This window comes from Carettochelys insculpta, chromosome 15 (genome assembly GCF_033958435.1).
Source record: "Carettochelys insculpta isolate YL-2023 chromosome 15, ASM3395843v1, whole genome shotgun sequence".
In the NCBI taxonomy this organism is placed as follows: domain Eukaryota; kingdom Metazoa; phylum Chordata; order Testudines; family Carettochelyidae; genus Carettochelys; species Carettochelys insculpta.
The window spans coordinates 18,976,315-19,004,106 of NC_134151.1; the positions used below are offsets into that span (position 1 = coordinate 18,976,315).

The 27,792-nt window shown below is 43.1% G+C and overlaps 1 protein-coding gene across 2 annotated transcripts in view; it reads left to right on the forward strand.

The window, feature by feature from the left end:
* DPYSL3 (dihydropyrimidinase like 3) overlaps positions 1-27,792 on the forward strand; it is an 80,744-nt gene that overhangs the window by 20,805 nt on the left and 32,147 nt on the right. Inside the window, exon 1 of one of the 2 annotated variants that reach the window (XM_075009352.1) lies at positions 13,135-13,437. The exons of the other annotated variant lie outside the window; for it this stretch is intronic. Coding sequence (XP_074865453.1) covers positions 13,399-13,437 — 39 coding nt within the window. The 5' untranslated portion in view covers positions 13,135-13,398. Of the gene's footprint in view, positions 1-13,134; positions 13,438-27,792 lie in introns of those variants that run through there. 2 annotated transcript variants of the gene reach the window in all.

A 27,792-nucleotide genomic window follows, 5' to 3' on the forward strand; every position in this document is an offset into this window, starting at 1 on the left:
AAAGTCAGGAAGATAGAGATAAAAACCCACACACAAAGTGTGAGGAAAAAGTATATCTTAAATGTCTGTGAATGTCCTGCAGTAAACATGTATTGCATTACAAATCATTGTGTGTGTGCTGTTCTTAAAATAGACGTAACAAAAAATATGGTTTGATGTTATTTATTAAGGACAGTCTTGTATTCACATGCATTGAGGCTCTTGAATTACCGAGCTTTTTACCAAATCAGAAGAAAAAGGCTCTTCTTGCTCTTTGGGTTGCCAACCCCTGTACTAGAGTCATTAATTCCTTTTTATGAAACTATGCGTATGTATAGCATGTTTGTGATGAGATGTAATTGTAACTATTATTTTTAAAGAGAAATTTAGTATTTTATTGATTTTTAAAATCCATTTTAAATCTGAAATCTATCAGTACATAAGAATTTTGATTTAAAAATTGATTTTTATCTACTGTGGGCATGTTTAACAAGTTGTTGATATTGTTTCTTATTTATTTTTATTACTGTAGCACTTTGGAGCTCCAGTTATGGAGCTGGATCTCTTTATGATTGTGGTGTCAGAAACGACAAGATGGTCACTGCCCCAAAATGTTTACAATCTAAGTATCAGACAAGAGACACCAGGATTACGTCTACACTAGCCCAAATCTTTGAAATGGCCATGCAAATGGCCCTTTTGAAGATCACTAATGAGGCGCTGAAATACATATTCAGTGTCTCATTAGCATGCCACCGGCCGTGGCTCTTCAAAATTGCTGCTGTTCGCTGCAACATGGCTCATCCAGACGGGAAAAGGACCCCACCAACTTCGAAATCCCTATCAGCAGATAGGAATCAGGGGATTTCGAAGTTCCCGGGGTCCTTTTGGAAAGGACCCCCGTCTGGATGAGCCACGTGGCAGCAAAATGCGGCAATTTCAAAGAGCCACGTCCGGAAGCATGCTAATGAGGCACTGAATGTGCATTGCAGCGCCTCATTAGTAATCTTCGAAAGGGCCATTTGCATGGCCATTTTGAAGATTTGGGCTAGTGTAGACATGGCCCAGATGAATACAGACAAGGGATTACAAGAAAACAATAAGACAATATTTATCAACAAGCATGCCAGGCTGTAGTCTATTTCCCCAGCTTCCTGTACCTTACACTTATATCTCCTGTGCATCACTTTTCTTTGCACTTCTTCTGCATGATATTTTGTGTTCTCATTTTAGACAGCTGAGTCAGCTTATTTGTAATGTTGTTACCTGGCACTTACACTGTGATCATCATCTTCAAACCACAGGCAGCTAAGCAGTGTTAGCCCTATTAATTGGTTTTGGTTAAAGATAGTGTTCTAAAATCTCCAAATAGCAAAGGAAAAAAATAAATATAATTTGAAAGAAATAAAATAGTTTTCTGTTTAGATTTACACCTTCTAGTTCAGAATCGTTCTAGTGTCAGGCAACAAGAAAATGAAACTGGCTAATAAAATTGAAAATGGCTATATCTAAACTTATGGTGGTGTGTAGGGTATAAATATTGCATGTCCTGCTTGCATGGAGGATATAAATGGCAGTATAGATGGTGAGGCACTGCCCAGATGAGTACGAGTATCCTACATGCCTAGAACCGTACGGTATGTGTTGTGCACCAGTGGCTCTCAACCAGGGGTACATGTATCCGTAGGGTATGCAGAGGTCTTCCAGGGGGTGTTTCAACTCATCTAGATATTTGCCTAGTTTTACAATAGGCAAAAAGCATGAGCAAAGTCAGTACAAACTAAAATTTCATACAGACAAAATGAGAAAGCAGTTTTTCTCTCATAGTGTGCTGTGGCAGGTATATTTTTATGTCTGATTTTGTAAGCAAGTAGTTTTTAAGCGAGGCGAAATTTGGAGTATGTGAGACAAATCAGACTCCTGAAAAGGTTACAGTAGTCTGGAAAGGTTGAGAACTACACTTCTACATGCCTCTCGAAATTTCCAAGCAGTGCCTCCCACATCTACACCGCTGGTTTTGGCAATGTCATGTCCAGCATCTTCAGCCCTTTCCTGCTGCCTCCCCCATACCAAAGCTGCACATAGTTATGCGCCAGCATGTGGATGCAGCTTATTTTTCACTGTGGCGTGTACTTTGCGTACCCCACATGCTGCCACTAATGTAGACCAGGCCAAAGTTCATTGTCCAAAATGAATGAAGCACTAAAATAAATAAGTAAATAGCAGTTTGAGTTCTGAAAAGCAAATGAGAGTTTTAAAATTCTTTCAGTCTTAACATCCAAAAGCAACAGAGATGTTATTAGGGGTGGGGATTTTAAAACATCTCTGATTTTCAACCTGGTGACAGGCCCACTGAGTAGGAGGCACAAAGGCACCAGTGATTTAAGAGGCCCCACAGCTCCTGGCTCCACAGCAGCTGGAGCTTCAGGCCTTTAAATCATCTCCAGATCCCTAGGTGGCGTGCCCCAGGCACTGGTGGAAAAACTAGTCCCAGCACCATCCCTTCTGCCCAAGGCCCCACCCTGTCCCTCCAGGTGCATGGAGCTGCCCCCTGTCTTGCTCAGGGGCACAGCAAGTCTCTACCTGGCAATGTTCCTTTGATTGACAAGCCCAAAGGAATAAACTAGCTGGAATTGAACACTGGAGCTGCTAGTTTACACTGCATGCACAGGCTTACAGGGTTAATGGTGTCTTTCCCTGCTGCAAACAAATGCCTTCCCTGGTGGGCTAGATTTTATCCTTAGATGCACCTACCTCACCCACCAATGACCACACTGTAAAAGCTTTGCTATTGGTGTTTGCCTCAAATCAAAGTGAGGGGTCACTGTGTCTTTTGAATGTCTGAAGATAAAATGTTGTCATATCTGCTCTCCATTGCATTTGGTTTATAAAGAGCAGAGATTCCCCAGCCAGCAACAAGAGACCTCAATGCATGTGTCACAGGGCTAAAGGGAGACCTTACCAGTGTGAAATATTGAAGAAGACTGGCAAAGTATTATGCTGTGCCTGTCAGCATGGTGAAGGGCAGTGTATCTGGGCAGTCAGTGCACTGTTGTATAGTATCAGCTGAGAGTCTAAAATTAAATCATGTTGCAACTGGTTTGGAAAGGATGATGCCGAGTAGCACTGACTGATTCCTTTGTTAATGTTATTGATTGGTTTGATGTTTAAAGGCTGGTTAGAGTCAGGAATGCTACAAGGAGGTGCACTGCAGGCTTCCCACATTTAGATCTGCCAGTGCGTCTCAATCCTAACTAGCAACATTGCTCTTATTCTTATCCTGTGCTCACAAAACAACTTAGTGATTGTCACGGAAGCCTGACAACCCAGCTGCTCTACAAATGCACATCTCTGCTTTTCCACCCAAGGCTCCTCTTGAGCAGAAATGCCTCATCATTCCAAATTGTATCAAAGCACAAAAGGAATGGAATGAGACACATCAAACTCATTTCACTTATGGCCTACCTAAGATTTTGCAGCTAAATCTCCAGAAATGAGATGTCTAAATCAGTATTTCTAGCAACTGTATGGAATCAGCCTGATAAAGAAGGCTTAATTCTTAAATGAATGCATGTTCCCACTCTGCATCCTCAGAAACACACTGCTTGTCTCACTCCTGGGCTTGCATTTCCTGTGTGTTTTTCTGAGGGTGATTGCCTAACATGGTATCTGAACAGAATTCTTCCACTGTTACCCCTGCCTAACAGACGGGATAGGGAGCCTGTTAAACTTCCTCAGATAGGGAGCAGTTGCTATGGATGGATGGAGCAAATAGGAGGAAGAAACAAAAACCAAACAGCCAGTCTCCCTTCCTGGAGACAGGGTTGAGAGGCTGGAAAATATAACTGGAGCACTCTGCTTATATGGACAGGCTGGCCTGCTTCTGCAAGTCAGTGTCCAGCAGTGACTTTCCTATCCCTCAGTTGGGAAATAGCCATGATCCTTTTACGCAGATAGCTTTGTCTCCATTAACATGTGTTTCCATTCAGCTGAAGGGGGAAAAGGCATGACACTGAGCAGAAAACACAGCCTCTCTACATTTTTATTTGCATGTAATTAAGGGGGAACGGACAGAGGCATCTGGTTTATAAGTTTGGTGTCACCTTTTAACCCTGTGAGGGAGTTGAGCTATAATAGTGGAAATCCAGAGGCACCTGTATTAGCTGTTGACCCCATGTTTGGTGGCTTAGTCAGAGCAGCTGGAAGGACAACAATCAGAAGTGAGCTGTGGTCTATCAGGCCCATTATTGCACCACTTGCCTTACCAGAAGTGCAGGAGTTGGGTAGATTAAGGTATTTTCCAACATGTTCAGCCAGGTTGGTACTCAGTGGACCAGCCAGCTCGGTACTCAGTGGGTCAGCCAGCTCTGATACTGGCCATGGCTAAAGGCTCCAGAGAGGTGTAAAAGCTCCAGCATGGACATGGATGTGCTATAAGATACCATAGTGCAGGGAATATGATGGTTGGTTTATGGTCTGGAAGATCAGGAATCCAATAGTGCCAACTCCAAGCATTGAAAGAGCATGTGTCAGGCCCTAAAATCATGAGATTGGAATAAGAATCATGAGATGTTAAAAATAAATGTTGGGTTCTTTTTATTTGCCTTCTGATTTTTCAACTTTTATAGTTCATATTTTACAGGTTTTCTTTATGATCTTGAACATTACAAATGTATTTGCTTATTTATTTGTAAAATGAATGCTGAAGAGGTGCTCATGACTCCAAGAGTTGAGGCTTTAAGGAAAAATACTGTGAGAGGCCCAATGAAATCACAAAAGTTGACAATACTAAGAACTAATGTCCCAGCTGGGAGGGGCTTTTTCCATACTTAGGATCAGCAGAGCTGTGCCTACCAATCTTTCCAGTGCAAGAAATACCTAGAGGGTGCTACTTCATGATCAGAATCAATCATTGAAATGCTTCCTTCCAGCAACACATGCATAATATACAACCTTCCTCCCCTTCACACATGAACCGTAATGTCAGTCCATAAATCTCTAGGGTCCATGAGACTATCTGCATGCACAACAAGTCCCTAAGGAATGTACTGTCTTGCCCCTCCCATACCCACCTTTTGCTGTCCCATTGTACCAGTCCTGCTACATACATCTACCCAACTCCTGTACTTTCTACATGCTTCTGTTCCCTTACAACCAATGTCTTGCACCTGTGGAATCTTTTTTTTCTTCCTATCCTGCCAATATCCTTGTCCACTACATTCAGCTCCTGATCCCCTGTATCTACTGGCCCAGCTCCAGCTGCTCTAGCTTCTGCTTGCATGTAACCTTCCCCAAGTTCTTATCATCACTACTGGCATCATGGCCCACCTGTGGAGTGAGGTGGAGAAAGCACCCATCACAGCTCGAGATGGCTGGCTGGAGCCAGTGTACACTGCTGTCTCCCATCAGCTACTCCAGCTTCACAACTGGTGCTAGGGGTAGCAGGTCCAGATGAGGCCCTGGGACCTGACCTGGAGTACAGCTCTCAGAAATAAAGGATTGAAAGAGGAAACACCTGTTCCCTCCCCATCTGCTACTGATGGCTTAGATAAAACAGGAGTAGCTGGAGTAGGGGCTGCTGTACTTTGCAACAGGAAAAGTAAAAGCTTCCTCTGACTCGCAAAGGCAGGCAAGTAACATTACTGTCCAAAATAAAATGCAACAGCAGACAAGTGGAGAATCAGCACTGACCTCAGGGACATCCTGCATGATGTTAGAGTCTGCACCAACCAGAGGAAGCCATCAGCAGCACTAAGCAGGGACAGAGAATAGAGAATGCTCAACGTAATTGTTGTCATAAACAAGACAAAGCAATAGTGCTAGTACCATACATAGAAAGCTTGGAAGGGGGTGGGAATGAAAGGGATAAAAGCAGGCCCAGAAAGAACTTCAAGCAACACTTGCCAATAGTGGGGCAGTGTTTGGAGGGCAACATACAGAACATGCTAATGGACAGGGCCCTGCATATAGCCAGATCCAGTGTTGCCATCTTTTGCATAAAGCCCCAGCTTATGGAGTCATGTGATTATGTGAGAACTGTCAACATCGCTCATCAAAATATATAAAGTAAATGTCCTTAAGTCAACAAATCATTCCTGTTTGTTTGTCCACTCAAAACAAGCCTAATTCATAAGTGTAAATAATGGGTCTTTGACTCCAATAAGTTCTCCAGGAGTGCGTTTTTTACTTTGCCAACCTGTAAATTTAAACTATCATTTATGGAAATACTTTCTTAGTTTGTGGGTATGGTGACATTGACATTTTACTAGCATTTACACATGAAAATGTAATCCAGCCCTAGTATTAATAAGAGAGTCCCATCTACTATTGAGGGTACTACACATTAGAGGTTAGCTAAGACATTTGGGGTTTCTGATGTGTCCTGAGCCCTGGGAAATGCTAGTTATTGACTAAAACAAAACAAGGCCATGGGGAAAGAGAAATTTAGTAGTGTGATTACTCATTCACTAGTGCAGTGGTTTCACTGAGTGTTCATGTGCCAGTAAGTTTATCTTTTGATTGGTCAGCAGGCAACCTGGGGTAATCTAATTTTAAATTTGTAGGGATATTGTGTCTGCTCAAATCCAGCTGTGTAAAATATACGGCCTTATTTTGACGGCCTGTGATCCCACAGTTGTCAGCGGGAACTGTTCAGGTCCAGTCACTGCTGAATGAAATATCCCAGAAATAAGCCTTCAGTAAGGGTGAGCCTGAGCTTTTTGGTGGCACTGGTGTGTTTGGGTCCTGAAATCAAATCCTATGGCAACGGGGACAAGTGCTGGCAGCAGTGTTCCCTCTGATTTTTTTCACCCATGTGCAGAATAAATTTTGTTATGTGTACGGAGGTATCTTCAGAAGTGCACCACCAAAAGAAAGACAAGCCGCCAGCTGTGGACATCTGAGGGCACTCTGCTAATCAGCTAGGTGGCACCTGCATCTCTCCTGGGCAGCTGCCCAAGTGCTCCACTTACAGGGAATGCTGTTTGGCAGCATGCTACACCTCTGGGAAATTGGTACACAGAGTCACTCTGCTCTCTAGTGATACCCTGGGGCAGATGCCTCAATGTCTCTAGCTGAACGCTGCTGGTGGGAATGTGCTTTGATGTGTGGGGGTAAGCATTAAGAGTGAGAGAACTGAATGATCTTAGAGGACTCTCACAAATGACAGAGAACAGCAGGTCCCCTCAAACTAAAGGAAACATCATTATACAATCTTTTTGTCTTCTATGATGACTGTGCCTTCCAGTTTCCTGCCCTTCCCTAAATCCCCATGCTGGTGTTGGAGCCACTTCTGCCTCAAATTCAGACTCCAACATGCTGTGCTACCTCTCCAGTCCCCCCCATCGCCCCCCTGCGGGAACAGCATCTTTGCAAGAGGAACTGAGTGTTCTTCAACAGCTGACCACCCCACAGGGCCAACCTGTTGCAGTGGAGCTGGGATTTGAAAGTTGCAGTACTATCAAAATAATGAATAATACTAATTACTAGGGTGCATTAGTGGTCATTTTCTTTGTACTGGTCTTGGGTTGTGTTCATCCTCCACCTGCACAGCCAGGCCATTTCCAACAGGGGCTTAGTGCAAGTCCCCATGCTGCAGGTTAATGTCAGCCCTCCACTGTGATTAGAAGCTGTCATATCTGAGGAGTTGGCCACCTGCTGTGGGAGAGGAAGGGGAATTCTGCTTCCTGCGAGCCTCTGCAGTGTCTCACCATAAGCTGCTCCCCTAGGAATTTTGATGGATGTCGTTGGCTCTGTTTTAATCTTTAAACTGGATTTCCTTCTCTGTGGCTTTCCAGGCAAACAGCATGTAGAAGAAAAGAATTGGGGTGAGAGGAAGCCAGGGAGCTTGAGGCAGCAGTCATTAATATACATAAGTACTAATGTAATGTGCATGTGTCCAGACCTATTGCACTCTTCCTGTTGCAAATTTGTTTTTGAAGGGAGCGGCTAGAGAGAGAGAGAGAGAGAGAGAGAGAGAGAGAGAGAAAATGATTATTCTCCAAAGCCAGCAGGTATGAAATTTCTCATCCACTTGCTGCTGAAATTTACAATATCACTGAGCATGAGAGTGGCTTTCCAGAGCCCTAATGCTGCCTTAACGTGTGTAACTTGCTGTACTGGTTAGTGCCAGCTAGCTGTGCCTGGAAGAACCTAAGGAGACAGAGCCATCCTTCTCACACTTGAAAGGCATTGTTCAACACACACCTCTTTTCCTGAAAGAGACAACATGAATTCCATAACTGGAGGGGAAGTCAACAGAATACAAGGGCTCTTGCCATCTTGTAGGACTGGGCCTATCAAAATTAAGCCTTTAAGCAACATTAGTTCATTCACATGTAAGCGTCTTCCATTTCTCACATTCAGTTTCACCCTCTTTTTCTCTACTGAAGGGGAAAAATATTCAGTCAGGGCTGACAAGAAAAGGAGAGGCTTACAATTGTACTGGGGCCCCACCCTCAAGGACTCTCCCCAAAACATCCATAACATGTGTAAACAAAGTGAAATGGACAGGGTGGGGCCCGAGCAAACAACAATGTACCAGAGCCTCCAATTTCTCTTCATGGGTCTAGTAAAAAAGAGGAAGCCGTGCTAGTCTATACACTATCAAAACAAAAAGCAGTCAAGTAGCACTTTAAAGACTTACACTCCAGATCCACAAACCAGTCAGTGAACATTTTAATGGAATGGGGCATTCTGTCAATGAGCTAAAGGTATGTGTGTTACAGAAAAGGAATTATTGCTCCATTTTGGAAAGAGAAACATCTGAGCTGGCTTTTATATTCAAAGTCGGCACATTAACACATGGTTTAAATCGTGATAGGAACTTTGAATCACTATAGGGGCTTGTCTGCATACTTGGCTCGATCTAATTCTTGACCTTCCCCCCACCCCTCCACTCTCTGATTTGCTCACCTTGATTATCTTTTTCTGATTTGTCCTCCTTGCTTACTGTTTTTCGTTCTCTGTGCCTTAAATATTGAGTCTGTTCTGGTCTGGCTATGGTCTGAAGAAGTGGGTCTGTCCCACGAAAGCTCACCTAATAAACCATTTTGCTAGTCTTTAAAGTGCTACTTGACTGCTTTTTGTCTTCATGGGTCTGTTCACTACATGTCCTGGTGACCTCCCAGACAGTTACCTCTAATCAGCTGTGCATAAGCCCTGACTTTTAGCAATTGCCAAGTCTTACTGCAGAGCATTGAGTTGGGCAGTCAGGCAAGATGAGCTTTTACCCTGTGATTCTGAAAAATGCATAGATCCTGTTGGAGCTTCTCAGTGGTATCGCCCAGTGCTTTTTAAATGGATATTTCCTTTAAAATGGTAAGTCCAGCATAGGAGGAGAGTTTTTCAAAGTATTACATCAGTTACTCTTTCTTCTTGTTTCCACTGCTAAAGCCCTGGAGCATATTCTAGTCAAGTGAAAACTGGGCAGAGCCTGTCAACTGAGTAAAACATGGGTAATTTCTCCCCCTACTTGTCTACACCCACTCTTTTTCTTTTGGCAGAGTTCACATTTATGGAGCATGAATGGCTGCATATCATATTCCTCCCGCTTCACATTTGCTTTGAAGTCTGATTTTTAACAACTGTGGTGCCTGTGCACACTGTATATTGCCTTTGTGAGATGGTGTGTACTGCGGACATGGTGTGAAAGTTGGCCTAATCATTAGGCAGCTGTGTTATGAACCAACAGCTTAATTTCCCCCTTATACATGCTTGGGATCAATCCCTAAATTTGAAAATGGGCACAGGTGCCAAGAGCAGCATGCAAGCCAATTTTTATTGGCATGCGAGGCAGGAGCTCAGCCCTGCCCCTCTTTTCCCACGGAGCCAGGAGCTTGCTCAAAGCTCTGCTGCCTGTGGATTAGCAAAAGACCAGCTAATGCTACCAACCACCACCTAACTGGTAAAGCTGTGAAGCTTAATTTATTAATGAAGCTGTTGTAAGCAGGGCTATTAGTGACTTTAAAAAGTATCACAGGCATTCGGACCATACACAGAGGTCAAAATTTTGGCACTCTACCTCGGAAAAGTTGCTGACCCCTGGGCTAGTGTGTTGGACATCAGGGCTCTAGCCTAGAGACACCGCCTCACATCACCATGTGATATGAGTTATAGGACATTGTTCTACACCTAGAGTATGCACAAAAGCAAGAATTGTGTATTTGGCCTGACAAAGAAAACTTCTGACTAGATTTTGCAGAGCTCATGGGCCCAGGATAGCTTATTTCAGATATCTACCCCAGTGGCTGAATGCACAAACTGAATATTTTTCCAGTTGCACAGAGTTAAACCAGCCGTCTTTGTGGCAACACTCCTTTTTGCTCTGCGTGTTTGTATTGTGCCTAGCACAGTGGGATCCTAGTTATAACCATAATGAAATACTAAAAATAGTAATCATAAATAATAATGAATAAACCAAGATCCTGCAGCCAGATGAGAAAGTGTAAATGCTTTTGGTGCTGTTAGACTCTGATATTTGGAGTTGTATGTTAAGTTCCAGCTTCTAGAGATGAGTGACTTTATAAGAATTATGGTGTTTGGAGATTTTCAAAGTAAGTTTGTAGCCCTTGTGGCTGCATAGAAAAATTTGCAAATGTGACTTAAACACACCCTAACAGAACCCTAAAAACCAAAGGTTAAGTAAAGAATCCCACATTTCTTTAAAATCTCAGAATTTTTAAGCTTATCTTGTGATTGTTAGCGGTGTGACTTATGATTTTTGAATGTTTAAAGTTGACAAAACCTGTCATGTGCCTGCATGCATACAATATCTATATGGAGGAAATGTTCTCAGCAATGGATTTTCAAATGCTCTCTAGACCCCATAGAACACTAGTTTAAACCCTGTAGGACTGTTTGTTCTCTGTACTTGCCAAGGAAAGAAATTGAGTTCCATGCTGGTCATGGTGTATATAGATCTTTTGGAAGAAACATGGTTTGCCTTTAGTGTGTTTGGCTGGAAGTTCTCTTTATGCCCTACTACTAGATGCTATTTTCCTACCTCAGGAGTAATTGCATTTAAGCGGTATCAGTATTTGTGAAGGACCCTGATTCCTTGAATCCTTCTGCACATGATTAGTCCTAGCTCACAAATATAAATTTTCTTTTGAGAAGTGCCTTATCATGTAAGTAGAGTTAGGCTATTTGTTCATTGCATAAAGAATATTTGTTTTTCCTTGCTCAGCCTTTAGGGTTATGACCTGGATGGCATTTGGCCTGGCTTTTTTTTTTTTAATAAATTTCCAGAATAATATTTTAATCTGCCAGGTTTTTTTATGCAGATCTAAAGATCTGAACTACTATCACAAGACCCTGGAATATCTAATGTTAAAAGTTCTTGTCTCTCACTAAATATGCTGCAGTGTTCCCATGTCTTATGGTTTAAGGCAAGAAATAACAAATCAAAACTAAAAAATATAATACTGTCTGTCTACCAACACGGAAGCATACCTTTTGCATATTAGAGAATGGGTTGTCATGTGAAAGCAAGGAGGCTTGCACATTATCAATCTTACCTATGTGTGTTATCTTTCTAGATATTGTAAGTAGCTGTAGAAGGGAGCAGGTTGCAATGGGCTTGCCTTGTGCTGGGAGTGAATGCTGTTTTTTTAAAGGTGTCACTTCAGACTACCATTCCCATGGTTGCTGGGCACGTGACGGGGAAGAATTAAGTGCTTTTTAGCCTGATCCACTTAGCCTTTGCTATTACAATTAGTACAGAGACCAGCCCATCACAGAGAGGGTTTGCAATCTGAGACCAAAATTAAATTGTCTGCAGTAACCCACATTAACAGCCCCACAGCCTTTTCCTGAGCTGATGCAATCGATCACAACATATATCCCAGTGACTGGATAAGACAGGAGGACCTCTACAGGCAGAACCCTCCATAGGAAATACCCTCAAAGCACAGAGCTAGGGAATGCCAGCAGAGGGGGAAATTTTCAGGCCCGATTCAAAGCCTGTTGAAGTACAGTAGAATGGCTCACTGTTTGGAACACCAGAGATCTAAACTGGCCAGTCAACAAGACACCTCGTTTGGAAGCAGAAATACACAAGCAGCAGCAGAGACCCCCATTCCTTCCCAGAAAGTGAATACAGTACTGTACTGCGTTAAATGGAAACGACCAAAATAGTTGCATTTTCCTTTTACGTAGTAATGTTTCAAAGTTGTAAACTTTTGAAGAGACAATGTTCAGTTACAGACATTTCAGTGTTATGAAATACCTCCATTCCCAGGCTGTTTGTACCTCTGAGGTTCTACTGTAAAAGGGACCCTTGCCATTGACTTCAGTGGGATTTGGATCAGGCCCTGGGGGGGATGTTTACACTGCAGCTGAGAGGGAGCCTGGTTCCACAGATCCCTGCAAAGGAGGCTCACACTAAAAACAGAGGTGTAGAATTTGCAGATCATGCTGGAGATTGCAAGTGGCAATGTCTACACAGCTATTTGTAGCCAGCTAACACTAGCCCCAAACGGGGAATCTGCAGAGCCAGATTGTGGGGCTCGGTCTCAGATTGTGTGTAAACTTGCCCTAGTGGTCAATTAATAGGTACATTTGAAAGGGTACCTAGTGGACAGGATTAAATACACAAGGGACAGAAATACTGAAATATACTTGGATTCTTATCAAATTGGGGGAAAAACTATCCCTGCATTAATGCACATCAAGGATATAAGATCCCCTTTCCTACTTATTTTAATTTAGCATTGCAAACAGGTTCAAATCCTGTGCATGGAGAGTCAAGGACCAACAGAAAGGTTACAGACATCTGCTAATGGAACACAAAGGATTTTGTCAGGTGAGAGAAAAATGCATCTTTCTCTGCAAAGGGAGGGGTGAGCATAACGGAGGAGAATCCTTCCGCTGCTGCTGCTGCTGTTCGGACTGTCTTTAATTTTGTTGCGTTGCTGTTTAGAGAGCCGGGGGTCGGTTCTTGTTCTTTCGGAGCCTGCTCTCTAGCTGCAACCCTGGAGCTAGTAAGTGACCCACCCTGCTGCCGCCCCACCCCCCTTTGCAGCTTAGCGCCCAAGCCGCTGGCTGCTCCCCCTGGCGGCCGCCGGGGTCTCATCGCAGCAGCAGCGCAAAGTGGGTGAGGCAATGAAACCAGCGGGGAGAGAGAAATATCAATAGCGGGAGAGACCCAGGAGGGAGGAGCCGCCTGATCAGCCATTCGTGTCTCACAGGGTCCCAGCTGGCACGCGGAAAAAGGGGTGTGTGTGAGAACTGACTATTGTGTAAAACAGGAGGGCGGGGGGCGGCAGAAGGAGAAAGAAAAGGGGGAGATACGTGGAAAAGAACGTGGGAAGAAGGAATCCACCTGATCTTGGGCAAAGCACCAGTCTAGACTGACGCCAGCTTGCAAAAGGGGCTCAGGTTGGAGGGTAGGAGCCGGCTCTGTGCCTGCAGCAGATCACCATGTCCTACCAAGGCAAGAAGAACATCCCCAGGATAACAGTAAGTGCTTTACCTTTCTCCACTATGAGCCTCCGGTATTCCGCCTCTGGTATATTTTGTGTCAGCTCCCTCTCCTCCCCTCCCCTTCCCTCTCCTCCCCTCATTGCTCGAAAGGACCCCGTGCAAAATGTGATCTTATTGGGTTTTCTCGGGGGTAGTAAATCTTGCAGTTTGCAAAGGGCGGGGAGAGAATTTCAGATCTTGCCGTTTCTTTTCGGATGCAAGACATTTGGATCATGAAACCGATATGTAGGGCGCGATGTCGCCCACCTCCCCTTGCCTGGACTGAATGAAGTTGTCCTGCATGCTACAAACCGATGGGTGTTTTGCAAACTGTATTGCATTCGATTCCCTTTGTGATTAGCTAAGGAACTGTGAGTTCGTGCCTAGTTGTACATCTGTGGGCGGTGGATTAACTGACATTCAGTTTAGTGGAACATGTGTACGTCCGCATACCGCCCCCCCCCCCAACTGCATAATAACAAGAGCAGTTTGCAGCGTTGCCCTTCCTCTTTGGACAGCCGCTGTGTATTATGACGAGGAAGAATAATGGGGTGGGGGGGTATTGACCCTTCAATTCAAAGATTGTGTTGGATTTTAAGTAAGGGAACAACTTGATCTTTGTCCTGTGATTATATTATCACTCCTTATCTTGAGCCGAGACAGGCTCTTCACTTGCTGTTTTTCAGAGTTTTTCATTATTGCATATAGCGGTGCGTCATGTGCTTTGCTGGTGCAAATGGAGTGAAAATAGGAACGGATTCATCTGCAGAAGTGAAACTCATGGTTTAAAAATAAGGAACATCCTCAAATCGATTAAGAATAAAAGCAGTAGCGCCCCCCCACCACCTTTGCACTGCACATCTTTTGTGAGGGGTTAGATGTCAGAAGTGGGAGAGGAAAAATGCAGTGAAATATAATCTGATCCAGTATCTGCATCCCTCTTGCTGTACCCTGCAAGTGTTTTTCTAATGGATAAATATGCTATTCTGGTTTATTGTCCATGCAATAAAGTGTGTTGTGGTAAGGGTTCCGTCAGTCTTCTGCAGGCCTTGGCTGGGGTTTATTGTTGCTGGTTTAAATTCATGCAAGGAGTGCAGCTGTGCTTTGTCTCCAGTGAATTTAATTAAACCTTTGTGGTATGGGGTGGGGGGGTGTGTATTGGGGAATGGGAGGTTACTCCATCTTTGTAAGGCAGACAAAGGAAGCACAAGCAGATGAAAAAAAGTGTTTTCAGATATCTGGCCTTTAAATATACTTGCTTAAATGATAATTCTCTAAACTACCATTTTATTCATAAATTGCATTGATTAAAAACATTATATTAATCAGAACCCTTTGTTTGCCTACCTGGGGGATCCTGGCTTGGAGCATCATCTTTGTCTGTTTGGTGTTCATATATAAATTTGAATGACATCTATGCTATGTGAGCAAGCACCTTTTTAGTATCTTTGATCTTTTCAAAGAGCAAGTCTTTATAGCTGCAAGCGTGTAAATTTCACTGGGAGAAACCTAGGAGTTATAGTCTCCAACTGAAGGACTTTCACAGAAGGACTACAGTACTGTTATAAATCCAGGGACAGACTCATATCAACCCTTTCAATCCTTTTAAATGCCATGTATTATGAAACTTGTGCTGGGCTGCAGGGTTAATGATATATATGTACATGCAACAGGGAGATGGTATATGTTTGATTCACATAGCAAGATAGATCATGATTACTGAGTGCAGGAGAATAATTCAGATTATTTTGTTAAAACTTTTGGGGGAGGGGGGAATGAATGTGTTTGCATGTAATCTAATTCTTATTGTCTTCAAATGGTTTTAATGATCCATGCAGTTATTAGACAAGTATAAAGCAACACAGTATGGTTTACAGTCACTGTAAGTTTTTCTTCATCTACGGACTGCAAGGTGTGATCTAAATATAAAACATAAGCCAAATTCCTTGCTATGTTGTTCCATTATCTGCTGCATGAGGTGTAGCGGTTTCCATGTCTCTGTGCAGTAGCACAGAGTGACCACACCTACGCTCAGAGTGTCTTCATGCCACCTTTCAAGAAAGAGAGAAGCTTGGCTGACATCTTTTATCTGAAGCCACAGGAAGGTGGCTACACAGGAATCCTGGCAATAATTCCAGACATCAGGCTTTTAATGGGATTTTTCATGTTCTGATCTGTCCTACTACTACTTCTGTGGGACACAGCTTCTCTTTCTGGTGTGGGTTCATATATTTCTGGGTACAGGAAAATGGGAGGCTGTGTGCATGTTCTTACTGTGCAGGTGATCCTGGACTCTATAGCTGACCACCTAGCTGATGTTTTATTTTCCTTCTGAATTGTGTGTAACTCTGCTTTCCTCCTGGGAAGGGTTCTGGCTGTAGGATGAAAGAGGAGAATTTCATTTGAGAGCTTAAGTATTTTAACATCCAAATGCAAACAAAATCCTGTCTGAAAGATAGTAAAAAGAACACAACACAAAGGAAATTTGTCCTTTCTTGGACTTTTTACAGGAGGCTCTCAAAGCACTTCACAAATTCTGGCCTGATCCTACTCTCTGTGAATTCAATAGGAATTTTTCTACTGAAAACAGGGTCTTACTCATTAATAAATCTCACATTACTACAATTATCCCTCCACTAAATCCTTACATCAAACTACTGAAGCTTTAACATGTAGTCAAGTGTAATTGCACTGTTTTGACTTCCTTTGTAATTGCCACAGTATTTTTGCTCTCCAGGACCCTTCTACTTTGCCCCTTTCTTGAAAGCCCAGGTCCAGCTTTTAATTGTCATGGAGGGGAGTGAGGCACTGTCTCCGAAGTTCTTGATTTTAGCTGGCCCTTGTACCAGGAAAATTCCTTGAACTTTAGAGGAAGCAGTGAATGATTGTAGGCACATTTCTTATCTCTCATTGGGAGTTTTACTCTCAACTACTTTTGTTCTGAGGGAGAAATAAGCCTGGTCAGTCATTCCATTAGCTGATGGGGGTTACTGCCCGCTATAGACAAGGACAACGCAGCATATAGTCTTTCAATCACTTTATAAGTTCCTTTTTATTAAGAGTCTAAGTTTTTGTCCCAGCATTTGTTTTGTCCCCACCAGAGCACATAGAAGTAATGTATGGGTATGTGACCACCAGTGAAGCTACACATCTTATTGGAATAGAATTTGGTACTATATATAACATCATTTGGAAATTAAATATCCCATAGGGCCTTATTGCATCACATTTAAGATCACATGAATGTTGTGGCTGTGCAGGCAAATGCAGCTATTGGTTTGCATTCTGAGATAGTCTTGAGCATGAGAAATGTGGTCGAGAGAGAGAGAAAAAATAACTGGCATAACACAATTACACTCATTCTCAACAGTTCAGTGGCTTCAGCTATTCCCTCACTAACTACTATCTATGGGGAGAAAGAAGCTTGGTTTCGTGGCTTTTTTCTTTAAGGATATGTTGGGATTTAGAGGCTATATGATACCTCTAAATTATAAGCACTGAGAAATCGGAGGGATCTAGTTGTGGGACTCTGTACTTCCTCAGCCCTTTGGTTCCTCCCCCTTGTCAAACTGCAAAATTGCAACATAGACTGTCCCTTGGATTAACCATGTTAGCAACAGTATAATTTTTAGGAGACCCAGAGTTTTCCTGGTTAATCTGTTTGCCCAGGCTACAGGTGTTACCAAGCAATCCAGTGCAATGGAGGAGCCAAGCATATGAATGATAAATGGTGAGTGGAGGGGCTATACAGTATATATCAGCGTAGGCTGAAAGGACTTCGTAGAAAAGGATTGCAGAGAAGTTAGGGACAGCTTAAATATGATGCGCACTAATGGGGAGCACAAGGCAACCTGGAGTGATTGATTTGGTGGAGTCCAGACTGTCTGTTGTGTAGGATGTGAGGAGAACTAACTGCGAGGCCATTGGAGATGGATAAGATAGTCCTTGGCTCATCAACAATTTTACTTACTGCTTCAGGATTGTAAGTGCTCTTGCTTATACAGTGCCATTGATGTTCTGAGCACTTCAGAGAACAATAAATGACATGATCCCTGCTCCAGGGCGCTCATAATTCACACTGGTTTTAATTCTTAGACCCCAGGTGAGGAGACAAAGAGGTGCTCTTGGTCACCTCCTCCCCCAAGTTATGTGGGCAGATAAGACAGACAATTCACTCCTCTTCCTCTTAGGAGGTAGATAAGGATTATTATCCCCATTTCATGGATGAGAAACTGAGGCTAAGAGAAGTGAAATGACTTGTCTGAAATCATGTAGTAAGTATTTGGCAGAGTGGTGGATAGAATCCAGATGTCATGCTTCTCAGTCATGTGCTTTGACAGCTAGACCCATCCTTGCATAAATTGCGTGTTCTCAAACTATTTATACTCTGGACCATACTGTACTAAATAGGATAGGCCACAAAACAAGCTAGTCACAATTGCAAGTACAACCTCTCCCTTCATGATTGCACTAACACCTTTTGTGGCAGTTACAATAATTGCTTATGTGGAAAATCTGTGTTTAACCTCTATAATGTGATTCAGCAGGTGAAAACAAGAAGAAACCGGCTAGCTCTCTGCAGATCTCTAGCTGCTCTGGTACTCCCTGTATCACCCATGATTCATAAATATTGCTTGAGAATTATTGAGGTGGATATGTATTTACGACCCCTACAGTTCCAATCATGTCATTGGAAGATGAGACTACAGTGGCACTTACAGCTATGAGAAGGGGCACATTAAACCACTGGCACAAGAACATCTTAGATACCATTGTTCCTTTTAATGAGAGGAGAATATAAACCACACATCTGCTTCCATTACCTGTCTTGTAAACAAGGTGAGCATCGCTGTCCCTGGCATGTCTTCCTGGAATCGCTGCCTGTGCAGCATCATGCTATGGGGCATTACGAGCACACCTAATATTTTGAGATGTCAGCTGAGTATGAACATGATGATAAACTTTAACAATTTTAGGGAAAAATGTATTATCTCGCACAAAAATCCCCATGTCTCAAATGCAGGAGGACGACAAAGGAGGTGAGGTGTGAGAGTGTCTGGTGAACAGTGGTATCAGTTGGGTTATGCCTGATTGTCTCACAAAGGATTTTGGCAAAGTTATAATGCTTGAGCCAAGTTTAACTTCCACCAGTGTTGGGCATATAGTCTGTGCCTGCAGAAGAAATGCATTTGGAACTGATTGCGCAAAGCTTGTTACAGAATTGATTTTCAGAGATTCTGTCACTCACTTTCACTGGATGTGCTAGTATGCAGCAGCTTCTGAAAATTAGGCCACTTGTGCCTGCAATCAAGTTGTGAGATTGCAACAGCTAAGAATTGCACTTGTGGAGGACAGGGCTGTGCCCCTGACAACATGCCCTGCAGCATCCTTACATGTGAGGATCTACAGGTGGTTTACGAACAGCAAGTATCTCTGTACCTCTCCACAGATCTATCTATATCCCCATTTCACAGGGAGCTAAACTGAGCTTACACAGTAGTGAAGTACTTTTTGTTTGTTTGTTTTTTTGTCCCAGGTCACATGGCAAGTCTGGAAGAGCCTGAAAGCCCAGGAATCCAGACTCTTGGTCTCTGTGTAATCCCATGACCATACTTTCTCTACAGTTCTCTGCCCATTGCAGATAAATGTCCCTTGGCCAACAATGGTTAATGCTGCAGGCTGATGCTGGCTGGCATGGAGACTGAGAGGGTGTGGAAAAGCACAAATGAGCTTTGGCTGGGTGAACAGTGCCTTCATTGTAATCGGAGGCTGCTCTGAGTGAACATGCTACTGAAGCCCGGCCATTACTCAGGACCATTTCCTCAAAGTGTTTGTTTTCCCCCCCTCCTCCCCTTACATCTGGATGCCTCCTAACCAGCTTCCAGAGCACTTAGACATGAATGAGGTCATTTTTTTCTTTAAGCTAATGGATAGGAGCTAATGCAGATCTTCCTCTTTCTCATTCATATGGGGAGTGTGTCTGGCACTAGTGCCCAGAATGAGCCCTAGATACAATTTTATTTTTTAAATTGAGGCTTTGTTCATTCTCTGACATATAATGTACAAATAAAGCCATTACGGTTATTAGCAATGAGCAGCCCTTCACATCTGCATCAAAATGGCCATTTAAATAAAAATAAATATGTATGATTCCCTAAATTGTCATCATTTATCCAGTAATTGAAATACAGTCCCTCCTCTTAATGATATAAGTGTTTTATTTTCCTTTATTTCCTAACAGTCTGATATCTGTCTTTATATTTTCATGTAAGTGGAGTGAGGCAGGTAGGCCTCATTCTTCCAGCAGCCACCTTATTTTTAGCTCTCATGATTGGCTGACCCCTCCCCTTTTCTAGAAGGGGCCTGTTGGGAAACAAGTCGGATTAAATACGTAAGGATGTGATTGTGATAAAAGTCATAGATCCAGTCTTGCCCTCTGATCTGGGCAGATTTATCCTTCTGTTCTTGCAGGGGAGTTCTCTTGATGTCACTGGAGTTCTGCATAGGTGTACCTCTGTGGATCTGATTTCAGGATTGGGACACAAGTTTGGTTTTTTTTGTTGTTAATGTCTTTTTCCTTTGTCATTAGCCTGGGCCTCATTCTGCTGATGTTTAGCAGTGAGCACTTGGCAGGTTTGATAATGCGTTTGGGGAATGACCTTTATGTTGCTAATCTAAGTTTTAAAATCATAAATACTTAACTTCTGTTTCCCTTTTGCCTTGCTTTGCAAATAATGCCAAATGTTTATGTTAATATTATTTTGTTTTTAGGGTTTTTTTTTTAACTGTTACAAATGCTTAAAACTGAACCTCAAATTGGTCAAGAGAATGATGTTTTCAGGCTTTTGTGGTTTTAGTTTGTTTACTGTTTCTTGTTTGAAGCTAAGAAATAAACACTGCTCCCTTTTCCATAATCCATATACGTCCTCCTATTGGCATCTCCCAGCATCTTCAACACTGCTGAGATGAATGTGTCCAGCGAGCCTGTCAGCTCTTGTAGCACATTTGTGCTGCAGTGATAAACTGCCTGCACAGATTAAGAGAACAGGTAACTGTGCTGCTGTTGAAGGCACTGGGAGAGTTGTCGTTGTCAGTGGACTCTGGCACTGCTAATAGTGTGGTATTAGTGAATTGCTGGGGTGGCCACCAAGGTTATCTTCCTTTTTTAGCAATAGACTTGGCATATATTTTTCCCATTGCATTCTAAGTGTGAATCAAACTTTGGTCCCAGAGAATCTGGACAGAATCTCTTTTAGCTGGACAGGATAAACTCTAAGTTACTTGTCACAAGACTGAGTCGTGTACTGAACATATCTTTGGGTTTAAAATGATAAATTCTCCTCTGGAGAGGGAATCATTATGGTGATATGGATCAGAGAAGAGCAACTATATCCCTGAGAACAAGGGGGGTAACTTTTTTTTTTTTTTTTTTTTGGGGTTGGGGACCACTGGCCCACAGAAATCAGATAGGGACCACATAAAAGTGAAAAAAAATCACAAAAGACTCACTGGGGAAGCCCCTGATTAAGACACCTCACTCCCCTCATGCTCCAACACCAGGAGCAGGAGGGTGGAGAAGGGAGGAATGAGGTTCAGAGCTTCCCTCAGGCCACATTAACTCTTCTGGGGACCTGGGGTGGGACAAAAATGGGGAGGTTCAGGGTTCACTGTATAGCAGCTGTGGGGTCTGAGTAGGAGCGAGGGTGGAGGAGCAGGCTGGGAGTGGGTATGTGGGGTGTGGGTGGGAGGGAGGGAGGATGCAGGAGTGGACTGGGGTTGAGGCATCTGCATGGGTAGTCTGGGGAAAGAGCAGAGGCAGGAGAAAAGCCTCTCTAGGGAGTTTTTTCTTCTCTGCTGCCCTGCCCTGCCCCTACTGCTCTGGTTGGCTGGAGTTCCAGTGAGTCAGTGAGGTGGGAAAAGCCCCTCTGCATGCATCCCTACACTTCTCTTCCCCCAGTTAGGGGAGGGAAAGTACGAGCGGCCGCGCTTCCTGCTCTCCTGTGGCCAGGTAAATCCCACGTTCCAGATCTAGCCCCAGATTGCCTGATCTGATCCATGAGGAGGCTCAGGGTTCCCCATTCCCTGTCCTGCCGCGGGCCAGGTACTGGAGAAAGGAGCCCTGACCCACAGGGTCCGGATCTGGCCTGTGGGCTGGGGATTCTCCACTCCTGTTTAAGAATCACAGAATCGTAGGGCTGGAAGGGATCTCAGGAGGTCATCTAGTTCAGCCCCCTGCTCCAAGCAGGATCAACCCCCACTAAGTCATCCCAGCCAGGACCTTGTCCAGCTGGGACTTAAAAACCTCGAGGGATGGAGAATCCACCATCTCTCTAGGCGACACATTCCAATGCTTCACCACCCTCCTGGTAGAGTAGTTTTTCCTAATATCTAACCTGCACCTCTCCCTCTTCAACTTCAGACCATTACTCCTTGTTCTGTCATCTGACACCACTGGGAACAGTTTCTCACCCTCCTCTTTAGAGCTCCCCTTCAGTAAGTTGAAGGCTGCTATTAAATCACCCCTAAGTCTTCTCTTCTGTAATGTAAGTCTTCTCTTCATGTAATAAACTTCCTATGAGAGCAAGTTAGCAACTGCAAGTTCTCTGGAACAGGAACTGGCTGCTGACTCTTAAATCATCACCTGCATTTATTTTGGTGCTGTGTAAATGCTGTGAGGTATGACAGAATCATGGCTTTGCTTAGTTCTTAGCTCTGCGGTAGACCCTTTTATGTGCTTCTCCACTTCCCTAGGCTTGTCTAAATGATCCTCTTGCCTTTCGGAGACAGCACTTAAAACCAGATTTTCCCAAGAGCTGGCCCACAGTGTCTGTGACTGATCTCAGACCATCTCTTTTGGGGTGTCCCATTTCTGTCTGTCCTAAGACTTCTCCAGTTGTGGTTTCTCTCTTTTCTTCATTGTTTTCCATCTCATTTGTCTCACTCGCTTCTTTCTCTTCATTCTGTCTGGCATACAGTGCTGCAGGATGAGTGCGCTAGGCAGCAAGCCACCCAACCACATGAATATTGTCACCACAGAACATTGATGCCTTATTTATGCTGGGAGCCATTGGGCGGGTGGTGTCAAAAGAGTTTTTATTTTCTGAAGGATTCCATTCTAAAGAGTTCTCAGTCTGTAAGACTTGCTGTACAGATACTTGAGCTCTGTATGAAGCGGTGCACCCAGGCCTGCTTTGTGCTTAGAAAGGTGTATTAATCTGTGTTTTGTATTCACTGTATGGGGGAGGAGAGATGATGATCTAAACTGTTCTGGAGATCAGATGCATTTTTTTTTTCCTTTGGGCCTGGCAACTGCAAAAGTTGCATCCTACAGCTTAGCAGCATTGTCTAGCATAGCAAACATTGATAAAGCAGTCAGCTAAGGAAGTCTGATGAGCTAAAGGAAGAGGAAGACTTGCATTCTGGTAAAGTCAAAGTAAACTCATCTTGGGCTAGTACTGACACATACATGGTACTTAACACTAATGCTTTATCACAACCCCCTTGTTAGGCAATAAGTAGAGAGAAGCAAGATTCAAAATCTCTGATCTAAACACACTTGGAATGCTGGTAAAGTTTGTGTCTGAATTCAAAATGCGGTATATGGGGGCACTGGCCTGTAATTTCTCCAGGGTGTAGATGTGAGGCACAGTGATGTTAAGTAACTTGCCCTGAGGTGGCATATAAAGTTAGTGTCAAGACCTGGATTCAGACTTCAGACTCCTACCACTCTGGTATCAGTCAGCAAGAAGAGGGAACCCTGCAAGACAAAATGAGCTGCATATATTTAATGTTGCTGAATGTCTAGGCAGATCTAGGAAGTCATTGTTTCAACCTAAACAGTTAGAGGGAGGGAAAGCCCTAAATTCTACCTGTGCCTGTTGAGCAGTTCATGGTTTGTTTTATGTCAAATGCAAAATCTTTCCAAGTGCTTAAAACCAAAAGGCAAAGTAACCTGGCCTCTTGCCTGCCAATTCAAAGGGACCACCCTACAGCATCTTACATAAACTCCTGTGAATGTGGTGTAAACTGAAGAGAGCTCAGACACCTAGCCCCTCAAAACATACCTTTGCAGGACTACATTACAGTGTTGTGTAATTTGGTGGTTATGTGCCTAAAGCCACAATCCCCAACACTAGCTGCCAGCTTGGAAGTAGAAAGTCAGCTGTGGAGTGGCTTGCCTCCACAAATAGATGCTGAACAATTGCTTTCAGTTTTCATTTTTTCCCGCTGATATATTCCAAAGCCCAGGTCCCTTGTCTCTAGGGACAGCAGCTTGACCACCTTTCAGAGTCAGTTGAAGGATTTTCCTCTTGCTAATGATAGAGAACAGGTGATTCCTGGATGCCCTTGAGTGCTTCCTAAGCAGCTATGTACTTATCTAAACTATAACAGGGGTACTTTGTTTTCAGTTATTTTGTTTACAATTTCCTAGGAATACATTGGTGCTTATTATGAAAATTGAGACAAGAATTAACTTTGCCATATCTGTAACTCTAATGCTGTGCTTCATTTCACAAACTGAATCTTAACAATATAAAAATATATGCCCCTGTTTATGTACATCTGTATCGTCCAGACATTGCCTTCTTTTAGTAGGTAGCCGTGCATTTACACTTAGACTGATTCATTATTGATATAAACTTGTCTGTTTGATGCAATGAGTTAGATTTTCTTAACATAATAAGGAGTTTCATGCACTTGAGTGGTCCAAAGTTGGGATGAAAGTTGGTAAAACCAAATAATAGCTTTCATGAAACCTGGCTTTTTTTTTGCGGGGGGGTGGGGGAAGAGGTTGGCGTAAAAATCACTAAACGCCAGAAAAGAAGGGCCTTAATTATAACCTCCTGCTCTTCCATAGCTGCCTCCCTCTCAGCTACAGAACTGAGCGTGGATATGGAGACCAGAACTGGGAGGAGAATTCAGAGAGCTGCCTGTAGCAGAAGGGGACCATTAACTTTTTTTTTTTTTTTTCCCCCAAATAGTGACTCTGCCACCTTGTCTCTCTCTTTTTGTCCTCGCTTGCCTGTAAATTATTCACCTTGCTTCCACTCACAACTGAGTTTTTGTTGGAGTGACTATGAAAGTTGCATTTAGTTCGCAGGCCACTAATCAATATCATGCTGTGCTTTTTAATTTTTTTAAATTATTTTTTATCTTAGTGGCATTATGCATCTCCAGTGAGGAGGCGCTATTAGGCATGCTGTGCTGAGGACAGAGTAGTCTCTTGCTCACAAGCAGCTGCTGAAATGAGGGTTCATTAGCCTTCAGAAAACCCTACCAAAGCTGAATAATGGTTAGCATGTGTGTTCAGTACACACAGGCTTGGGCTCTGTGTGCACAGTATGTTCTCTGTTCATGGGCCGCAAGCAAAGCCCATACCAGCTAGTCGAAAGACTCCCATTGACTTCACTTGGTTTGGCTCAGGATCCAAGCCAGGAACAGATCCTGTGGATCAGACTTGGGCAAAACTTCCACTCACTACTTTAATGGGAGTTTTGTCCTCTGATGCTCTCCGCTGCAACAGTTCTTAGCAGCACCATGACACATATTATGTGGTGGCATGTGGAAGAGAGATGCTGGTCATTATTTGTCCAGTCATTTAGAAATGGCAGGGGAAATTCATAAGAAATTCAATTTCATACAGGCTATAAACAGCATCTCCTGCTGCATGGGTAGGTATATGGATGTGTTTGGCACATTTTAAGTAGGCAAAGAAGGAAATGTGGAACCTTAATTTAAAAGGAAAAACAGGCCGTAACAGGTAGTGGAGGGAGAGAGGCCATAGTAGTCATCTATATGAATAACTAGTTCCAGGCAAGTTGGACTGTGTGAATCTTCCTTATGCTCCCCTGCCATGGTCTAATCCTCTATGCGTGCACTCCTGACATGTTTATTAGAGCACTTTGACCTAGTCCTGTTTTCAGAGGACTAGATCAGAGTGTTTTAAGAAGCTGCTAGCATGCATTAACAAGCTGCACATGGACAGTTAGTCCATGACAGGCTAGTGTGGGGTAGAGTCATACCTCAGCTTGCTGAAGGGTTGTCAACACTTCAGGGTTGACCTAGAGACTCCAGGAATTAAAGATTAATTTTTTTTTTAATTTAAAGATTATGTCATGTGATGAAACCTACAGGAATTTGTCCGACCAGAATTGGCAACCCTAGATATTTTGTGTAGACTAGCTTCCTAGTACAGTAAACTCTTTCATATCCAGCATTCGATTATCTGGAAGTCTCAAATAACCAGCATTTTAACCATAAGTTAGTTTTAGTTATGTTTTCCGTAAGTACAGTATATTGAAAGTAAATGCAAATAAATACAGCAAACACAGTATAAGTTTACAGTGCACCATACTATTGTTGGTAAATAAAGTACACTGCATACATTGTTGTTTGTTAATATCTAATCTTGGTTTTTTTAATGTTATGCATTGCTAGATACACGTCTCTATTATCCAGAATATATGAATATCCAGCAACTTCCCAGTGCTGGGGCTGCCAGATATAAAAGAATTTACTGTATATGCCAGGTGGGGAGAACTGTCCTAGAGAGGTTGGGGGAAGAAGACTACTTCTTCAGTTGATTTCTTTGCTATTTCATGTTCTTTCTGGCAATTTAAGTGGGTAATTTTTTTATAACTATCTTATTTGTTTTCTAACTTTAATTATTCCAGAGTCTCTAAACTTCTTCTTTCTGAGCAGATCCTGAACTCATACTTAAAGCTGCCATGGTGTGTTGGTATAAGCTCCTGTATTATGTGCATCGCTAGGCACAAACAGGTGGGGAGTGAAATGTTGTAGGGAATTTTCTCACCATGCCAATATATGCCAGAGCCTTGGGGCCCTTACAGTCAATTTTTCTGCATTTAGTATCAATTCAGAACCCATTAGATCATGGTGAAGTTCTGCATTTCCACTGATTACTATACCCAGTCATTTAACCACTGGGACTGTATAGAATATAATGCAGACTGAGCAGCCTCATGGAACTCAAGACTCTGCAGTGTTGGGAAATAAACATGCATTAACCAAATGTTTATAATAGCAGTAGTAGTCTCCAAATTGGGCTTTCCTGACACTGTTTACTGGCTGGAGGAATTGACCAAAACCAGTGTCCATTGTTAAATATTTAGTTGGTATATCCATAGATTTCTGAGTCTTCACAGAGGTGAGGGAAACCTTAGTATCCTCACTACCTAGATGAGGATGCTGACCCACCAAGTTAGCCTGTGACATCTTCGAGGTTGCAGAGAGAAAAAGTCATGTCTCCTGATGCCCAGCCCAGTGCCTTATCTCCCACTGCTGGTGAAGAGAGACAACGTAGTCGGTCTCTTGTCCCCTCGGTACTGCTGCATTTCCATCTTTGTTTGGCCCCTTTGGACACCCCCATTGGGCTAGCCTTTTTACAAGTGGTTATACTGCCTGTGGATACCCCCTTGGCTCCCAGATACTGTCTTTGGCAGATTAACCTTTTAATATGCCTAGTTCTGCTGTGTGAACTTTAAGACAGCTATGAAAAGGAGCAGGCAAAGCTTTAGTTCTCCCTCTGCGAAGACATTTTGGTGCCACGGGCTAGTACTCCTTTTGCCTGTGTCTGGGTTTGCATGTGGGATGTAAGTTCGTGGCTTGTTTTAATGCTGCATCTTTGGGGTGCAGAGAGGGGTGAGGATATTTTAGCAGCTGATAATTAAGGATTTAGAGAATACAATAATTGAGGGCCTTTGCTTGGTAATGAGGTGGAACCTTGGCTAATTTCCAAGCTTTTTCTCTCCAGCACGCAGAGACAAAATTCAGTCAGTGTTCAGAGCTTTGTTCATTAAAACTTCTTCCCCACCCAGTTTCTTTGTCTTGATTACATATACTCGAGAATATACAAAAAAGCAGCTCTCGGGTGCCTTGGGTACTGAATGCAGAAGAGACCCCAGGGGGATATTTTTCTCACTAACTAGGTTGCCAGTTGCAATCACTATGGTAATATTTCCAGAATTCACTAATGGAAGAAGAGGATGGCTGTGGGGAGATAGGTATCTGGAGAATAATCTGAACTTGCTGTAGGAGGAAGGTGTGAGGGGGGGGATGGAGAGTTCAGAACGATTTTGGCTGGTGGGAGAAGACGGAACCTTCAGGCACTGTTTGATTATGGCCTCAACTCCATTACTAAAAAGCTACTTTCCTACCAATGAAACTAGAGGATGCTGCTTCTGTTGGCACGGGGTGGAGTTGAGACTATGAGAAAGGAGGGATGTGTTTTTTTTTTAATGGATGGAGAAGATTAGGTGTTGGTTTTTTTTTCTTTTTCTTTTTTTTTTAAATAGGTGACTGGAGAGTACTGTTTATATCCCGTGTGTCTTC